This window comes from Sphaeramia orbicularis, chromosome 8 (genome assembly GCF_902148855.1).
Source record: "Sphaeramia orbicularis chromosome 8, fSphaOr1.1, whole genome shotgun sequence".
Lineage (NCBI taxonomy): Eukaryota > Metazoa > Chordata > Actinopteri > Kurtiformes > Apogonidae > Sphaeramia > Sphaeramia orbicularis.
The window spans coordinates 11,540,754-11,549,030 of NC_043964.1; the positions used below are offsets into that span (position 1 = coordinate 11,540,754).

Below are 8,277 nucleotides of genomic sequence, written 5' to 3' on the forward strand. Positions count from 1 at the left end.
CTATCGCTTATAATGGGGAAATTTTTCAAAGTCACACCAAATCCAGAATCAGATCCAGATCAAAATAATTTCACGAACTTTTGTTGACATCATCATAAAGAAGCTGTATGCCAAGTTTGAAGTCAATCGGAATTGTAGTTTCGGAGAAGAAGACAATTGAAATTTTTGTAACGGACGACAGACGACGACGGACGCCGCATGACGACAGTAGCTTACTGCCTGTACCTAAAATATATTCTAAAAATAGCTAAAAATATATAATGAGTTGAGAGAGACAGTCGCTTTTCCATTGACCCTCAAATTGTGCAAATATAACATGCACATAAAAATTTACCAAATGGAAAAAAATTTCGCCAAAAGTCTCATTTTTCGATTAAAAAGTTTTTGCCCCGGCAAGAGGTGGTTTTTCGGATGTAGCACAAATGGTATATCATGCAAAACTGCGATGGAAAGACCTTTTTTTCGCAACTAAAGTCAGGTGAATAAAAAAAAGGGATGTTGACGTACATTACAACAAGCGAAGAAGAAACATGTCGGGGTATGTGTGGACACACCAGGAAACCCAATCATTTTTAGCTTACCGGCTGACAGGTCGTAAGCTATTGTCGACATGCATCGTCCGGCGTCGTCGTTTGTTGTCGTCGTCTGTTGTTGTTGTCTGTCGTCGTCGTCTGTCGTCATCGTCATCTGTCGTCCGTTACACAAATTTCAATCGTCTTCTTCTCCGAAACTACAATTCTGATTGTCTTCAAACTTGGTATACAGCTTCTTTATGATAATGTCAACAAAAGTTAGTGAAATTATTTGGATCCGGACCTGATTCTGGATTTGGTGCGACTTTGAAAAATGTCCCCATTATAAGAGATAGGAAGTGGATTGATGCAATAACTCAGTAAATATAAATGATATCCAGTGTAAATTTCTGCAGTCCAGCCCTGATGGGGAGATGACCAGAACATAATGTCCACATGCTGATCAGGATCTTCTTCTGGATCTGGGAACTTACGGAAAATTTAACATGGGCTCTTATGGGGAAAACATTGCAATCGTCTTTTTCTCCCAAACTCCAGTTCTGATTGACTTCAAACTTGGTATACAGCTTCTGTATGATGATGTCAACACAAGGTATTGCAATTATTTCGATCCGGATCTGATTCTGGATTTGGTGCGACTTTGAAAAATTTTGATAAAAGGTGAACGACACGCACATCCAAAATTAGAGGTGTGCTGGATCCCAAAAAAGTAGAACGTGAGAAAAAATAAAGGAAGGTCCGCACAACCAATGAGCTCCCAAACCATTTAATCGTGACGTTTCGGGCCAAGGCCCTTCATCAGACTGAGGACAGGAACTTACACAGGTGTTCTATATGTGGCGTCTAATCATAACACGTGACCTGCGTTACACGTCATAACAGAAAAAAATTATTAAAACTTTTCAAACATATGACCAATTGTAGATGATCAAGAGTCTTACATTTCAGAGTATCCACAAATACAAAATTGAAATTTGAAAAGTTTTAATAATTTTTTTCTTCAACCAAATCTTCATCATTTTCAGGACGTTTTTCATTATTGTTATCAATCTAACATTGGTACCGAATCTTCATCATTTTCAGGAAGTTTTTCATTATTACTATCGATCCAACATTGAACATTAGACTTTTGGGACCAAATCTTCATCATTTTCAGGACGTTTTTCATTATTGTTTTTGGTCTAACATCGAACATTAGATTTTTGGCACTGAATCTTCATCATTTTCAGGACATTTTTCATTATTGTTTTTGGTCTAACATTGAACATTAGACTTTGGGCACCGAATCTTCATCATTTTCAGGACGTTTTTCATTATTGCTATCGATCTAACATCGAACATTAGACTTTTGGCACCGAATTTTCATCATTTTCAGGACGTTTTTCATTATTGTTTTTGGTCTAACATTGAACATTAAACTTTTGGGACCAAATCTTCATCATTTTCAGGACATTTTTCATTATTGTTATCAATCCAACATTGAACATTAGACTTTTGGCACCGAATCTTCATCATTTTCAGGACGTTTTGCATTATTGTTATCAATCCAAAATCGAACATAAGACTTTTGGGACCAAATCTTCATCATTTTTTGGACGTTTTTCATTATTGTTATCAGTCTAACATTGGCACGGAATCTTCATCATTTTCAGGACGTATTTCATCATTGTTATCAATCTAACATTGAACATTAGACTTTTGGGACCAAATCTTCATCATTTTTAGGACGTTTTTCATTATTGTTATCAATCCAACATCGAACATTAGACTTTTGGGACCAAATCTTCATCATTTTTAGGACGTTTTTCATTATTGTTATCAATCTAACATTGGCACAGAATCTTCATCATTTTCAGGACGTTTTTGATTATTGTTATCGATCTAACATTGAACATCAGACTTCTGGCACCGAATCTTCATCATTTTCAGGACATAAAGAATCGTCCTCTGTTAAATTTCCCTGACAACATGGTTTTCAGCTGCACTTTGCCCACACCCTGCCAATCAGCTTCTCATCTCTGAATGGCTGCATAAGCCCATTCTTCAGGTTTCCAGGAGGAACAGTTGTGTAGGCTGTCCATTCAGAGTGCCCTTGGTTGATGAAAAGGATGCTTTGATAGAGCAAGTCCTCATTTGCGGCGAAACATGCCCTTAAATAACACACTTGTCTCCGGGCTGCTCAGAATCTTCATGTTTAGTTTAGAAGAAGGAATATGTCGCTTCTCCCTGCGGTACCATATGTACATATTTACCATAAATGTTATTCAGTTCATACCCTGGTGGTGTTGCTTCTATGAATCAGACTGCTGGAGATGATAGTACTGCAGAGATCATCATCAGGATTCATGAATCATACGGTGGAGTGCGATAGTCTGTACACTGAGAGCAGGTCGTGATCACTGCAGAACACACGTTTACGCTGAAAATCACAAATGTCCAATTATGTCAGAATATAGACACATGATTTGGCTTTTTGCTGTTTGTGCTGCATGTGCTAAAAAAAAAAAACGAACTAATATAATACAAGAGACCTCAATCAAATTGATAATAAGAGACACTGCAACAAATCTAATAAACACAATTTGTTAGGAGTTCCCATATTTTCCAAGAGGACACAGTATCTGCACAATTATTCACTATTCATTATAAGACCAGAGGCACGTGCATGATATTAAATTGGTCGATGTAATTTGTTTTGATCACGCTGCAAAAAAGGGTGTCTAAAAACAAGATGAAAACACTAAATCTGAGGGAAAATGTATGAAAAGCAAATGAAATTATCTGCATGCAGCAAGATAATTGCACTTGATAAGATTCTTGAATTAAGATTAAATCTAGAAATAAGCAAGTATGTATGAATAGAATAGAACAGAATAGAATAGAATAGAATATACTGTAAAAAAAAAAATGCTGTTTTTACAGAAAAAAACTGGCAGCTGTGTTTTCCAGATCATTACTGTAAAAAACACATCCAACTGTTAACATATTTACGGAGTAACATGTAGATTTAACATTTTAAACATGTAGATTTAACTGGTAAATGGACTGCACTTATTTAGCACATTTTCTCCACCTTCATGGTGTCTAAAGCACTTTCCAAATCCACCAGGTCCAACTGGGAGCAATTTAAGGTTCAGTGTCTTCCATGGACACTTGGGCATATGGACAGTCAGAGCCAGGATTCGAACCATCAACCCTTTGGTTACTGGATGAGCCGCTCTACCAACTCTACCAACCCATTAATTTACAAATGTAAAATGTTACATGTTAAATGTTTACATTTTTATAACTTTTATATATATATATATATATATATATATATATATATATATATATATATATATATGTATATATGTATATATATATATGTGTGTGTGTGTGCGTGTGTGTGTGTGTGTGTGTGTGTGTGTAAAAAGCAAATAGGCTGTTATTTCAATATTATGGTCTTGCAGTTTAATCGGCACCACATTGTATTTCAATTTACAGTTTTATTTTCTAAAAACAATAACAATACATAATTTCTACATACTAATCTGGTTTTGTTCACATACTCTTCCTGTAAGAACTACAGCTATATTTGATTTAATCATTAACACAAAAATCTTTTCAAATAAACAACTTTGCATTGTATTGTCACTTACAGGTCTTTTCTGTTGCAATTTTACAACTTTTTGGTGTTAATTCTACAGGCATTTTTTACAGTGAAGAATAGAATAGAATAGAATAGAATAGAATAGAATGCCTTTTATTGTAATTATACGTATGTACAATGAAATTAAAAGAGACAACCCTCTAGTTGCACGTAGTGCAAAGCAGTTTAAAATAAGAAGAAAAGAAAAGTGTAAATATGTACACAGAATAAAAACAAGCATGTCACCAACCAAGAGACAGTAGAGATAAATATATATTGCACTTTGACCCTGGCTGGACACTAAGGATATATGTTAAATACATATCCTTATTTGAGGTACTGAACACTTAAAAGAAGAACTCTTAAAGCAAGATAAATTATCTAACACTTCTAAATCTATTTTTTTTTTTTTTTTATCTTGGTATGAACCAAATAATTTGCAATGCAGATCATTTTTATTTAACTATTTCATGCCTCAGGACAAAATGTTCAGTGTTAAAATACGTCAGTCCAGATTTAAAAGATGCCTCTGCGGTTCCAGACTTAAGGAAAATTACAATAACTTGAAGCGGAGATGTTGTATTCTTGGAGGAGGGGGGGATGTATTAACTTCTATAAAAGGACTGAGTTGTCTTGTTGAGAACGGTGACGCAAACGCTGCGCCTGGTGCGCGAGCTATAAAAGATGCCGGTCCGTTCTGGTCCGATGTAGTCCACGGATGGAGAAGCAGCGGGGTCGGTAAGGCTTTGGACCCGCTCCACGGTGTCTGGAGAATCTCTAAGAAGAACACGGAGATGAACACAACTGAGAGGGTTTACCTTCCTTTTGATGGCATCCTCGACATGTTCTCAAGTTCTGTAACCGGGCATCACCAGACTCACATTACGCACCTGGTCCTGAAGAGCGCAACTGTAAACCCTAAAGTCTCAAACCTATCCAAGACGGGTATGGGCATCATCAAAACGGTTAAAGCGCACTGGAAACAGCAGGACAAGAAAAAAGCAGAAGCAGCGAGTAGATCTTCAAGTTCAGGCGTTCGGCAGCTATCCAGAGACCGACTCCCCAAAAGCTCCGAGGATCTGATGGACCTGGGTCTGACCAAACGCAGGAACCATCAAAGGATAGTGGTTCTTGGCGCACCGAAAGTAGGCAAAACCAACATCCTCAGGCGGTTCTTGGGGAAAGACTTTCAAGAACATTATGAACCCACGACTGAGGAGTTCCACAGAAAACTGTTCCACATCGGAGGGGAGACGTACCAGGTGGATCTGCTGGACGCCACCGGTGAGAGGGACTTCCCTGCCAAGCGGAGACTCTCCATCCTAACAGGTGAGACCCTCAACAGTATCAGACTGTGTTCAGTTTAGTGTTTTACAGATGTCAATATCAATATTTTGTCTTCCAGGTGACATCTTTCTGCTGGTCTTCAGTCTGGACAACAGAGAGTCCTTCCAGGAGGTCTGTGATCTGCTCAACGAGATAAAAACTGCAAAGACAAAGTTCCTGAAATTAAAAACTCCCCCCAGAGTACCTGTGGTGGTCTGCGGGAATAAACTAGATCTGTGCGCGCAAAGAGCCGTCAGCCGATTGGACGTGACGCAAACCCTCAGTGAGGATGTCACGTTCATCGAAACCTCCGCCAAGGACGACACCGGACTGGAAGACATGTTCAAAGCCCTGGCCACTTTAGGAGGGCTACCCGATGAGACCAGTCCGGCACGTCACGACACCGTCCCCATCCTCACCTATCGGTCTCTGTGCGTCAGTCAGCGTGGAAGGAGGGGGAGCCGGGGAGTCGGTGCGCCTTTTGCTGCCGTGGATCCACTGGCGCGACGCCCGAGTTTCACCAGTGACCTGAGGCTCGTGCTTGGATCAAGTACGAAAAACAACAAACTCGAGAGGTGTCAGATTCAATGAATTATGAACCTTTTCGAAAAACCAATTGTGGTAGTATGCTGCAATGTCATATTATGTCAGGAGTTATACTCTGTAGCGCCTGGCTGGACCGGTGCGCTCATATTTTTTTGTATTTATTCGTGTTTATGTATCTGAAAAAATGAATAAAATGAGTATTTGTAATTGTCATGTGTGCGCTGTTGCCATCTGTTCAGAAAAAAATATTAGTGTATTTCAGAGGGGATCAGACACAAACCATCTTATATTAATAAAAAAAAGTGATAAATAGATGTGTCAGCTTACACTGTAAAAAAAAAAAAAAAAAAGTAAAAAAAAAAAAAAGTAAAAAAAAAAAAGGTAATATTCCGCCAGCTGGGGCGCCAAAAAAATACTGTTAAATAACAGAAAATAACCATCTGATAAAAATACGGTAATTTTCCATAATTAAAATACAGTTTTTTGCCCTAACTTTACATGAGATTTTGCTTTTTTTTTTTTTTTACTTTTTGATTTTCAATAAAGAATATTTACATGTGTTAAAACAATCAAATTACCTATAAATATATATATACATACATACATATATATATATATATATATATATAAATGATTTTCAATGAGACTCAGTTGTACAATCCACTGATATTTGTCAATTAACAAACAAGTCTTGTCAATTAACAAACAAGTCTTGTCAATTAACAAACAAGTCTTGTTAAACTTACAGAACAAATACTTCTTTTACGGTTAATTGTCGGTAATTTTATCTTGTTTCATTATTATTATTATTATTTATTTATTTATTTATTTTACAGTATTAAACTTTAAATTAACAGCTTAATCTCATGAATAGAAAAGAAAAATTTGTGAAATTACGATCCATTTGCAAATGTATTTTAACTGTATTTTTCTGTGAAAAAATAAAAAATTTCTTTTAAAAAATGGAAATTTTATGGTTATTCACAGTTACAGTTTTTTCGTGTTATTTTACATTTGACATGTAAAATCACAGTCTGTTTTTGTCATTTCATTGTTATTTTCCTGTATCTTAAAAATACAGGAAAAATCTGTAAAATAAACAGTGCAAATTCTGTTAAATTACAGATTTTTTATTTTTATTTTTTGCAGTGTATGAGGATACTCAGCTGCGCGCGCATCTGACGTATTCTACTATCAGTCATGAAACAATAGTCTGACACATTACAGCGTCACCAAGGAGCCCGTTGTAAAACAGCCCACTTGTACTACACACACACACACACACACACACACACACACACACACACACACACACACACACACACACACACACACACACACACACACACTCATGAATCACAATGATATTTCAATGGGACTCGGACAGATCTGCCATCACACACCGACGCGTGGGAAGGAAGTAGAGTCTGTGAAATCAGCACCATGGACAGAGACCATGAATAAACTGATATATTTATATGTGCCATTTACACAACACTTATCAATTAATGGTCCAGAATAAAATATAGCACTGACTGAGTCCAAATTTAGATAACTATTTATTAAATAAAAGTAGGTGTTATTGGTCTGGAATGATTTTTTATAACTGATCTATTCACAGTAGTCGTTTATTGTTTAGAAAAGCAGCAAAACTGATACAAATCTGATTACAGACACTAATAAATCCACATAAACCAAACATTTCCAGAGAATTCATTATGTTTAATTGATTTCCCATTATTACGTCCTCCTGAGACCTAGTAAGTAAACAGTTTCGCCATTTGACATTAAATAATTGCCTTCATTGGATGCAACAGTTTTTTCCAGATACATTCTATATTTAAATTTGTTTTTACATAATGTCCTTTTCAGTGAACATTCTTTTTTTTTTTTTAGTAAAGCTGTGAAACTCTTGTCCACTACAGAGAACAAAAATGTATTGCTGAGTCTCAGGAGGATATAATAATGTATATTTTGAGGTGTCTGAAATATATATCAGTGTTAAAGCATTCAAGTTCAATCTGTAACTGTCAAATTAAGATAAAATGTCAGATTTATTCGAGGTTACATGTCAGTTGAGGCCACTGAGACGTACATGCATTCAGTAGTCATCTCCCATGTTTGTTACTACTCTAAAACCATGATAATTTCTATATAAACAGACAGGACATCAGTGTATTTTCATCATTGTCCAAAATATAAAAATATAATCTGCTGATTTTGGAAAACATAATTCAGTAT

At 36.4% G+C, this 8,277-nt stretch overlaps 2 protein-coding genes across 2 annotated transcripts in view; one reads left to right on the top strand and one right to left on the bottom strand.

The window, feature by feature from the left end:
- Positions 1-4,932: 4,932 nt before the first annotated feature.
- On the top strand, positions 4,933-6,245 carry rasd2a (RASD family member 2a). The gene is made up of 2 exons (XM_030141698.1): positions 4,933-5,493; positions 5,570-6,245. The coding sequence occupies exons 1-2, from the start codon at positions 4,959-4,961 to the stop codon at positions 6,079-6,081; spliced, it is 1,047 nt and encodes a 348-aa protein (XP_029997558.1). The 5' UTR covers positions 4,933-4,958; the 3' UTR covers positions 6,082-6,245.
- A 1,672-nt stretch (positions 6,246-7,917) lies between these two features.
- Positions 7,918-8,277, bottom strand: part of rsad1 (radical S-adenosyl methionine domain containing 1) — a 24,478-nt gene continuing 24,118 nt past the window's right edge. The window contains exon 11 of the mRNA XM_030140090.1: positions 7,918-8,277. This exon is cut by the window's right edge and continues 245 nt beyond it. The gene's annotated coding sequence lies outside the window, so the exon portion shown is untranslated.

Bases quoted from the DNA above. Each gene is read 5' to 3' on its own strand.
- rasd2a (XM_030141698.1), top strand. From the start codon at position 4,959: ATGAACACAACTGAGAGGGTTTACCTTCCTTTTGATGGCATCCTCGAC. The intron at 5,494-5,569 runs GTGAGACCCTCA...TTTGTCTTCCAG, and splicing joins GAGACTCTCCATCCTAACAG to GTGACATCTTTCTGCTGGTC.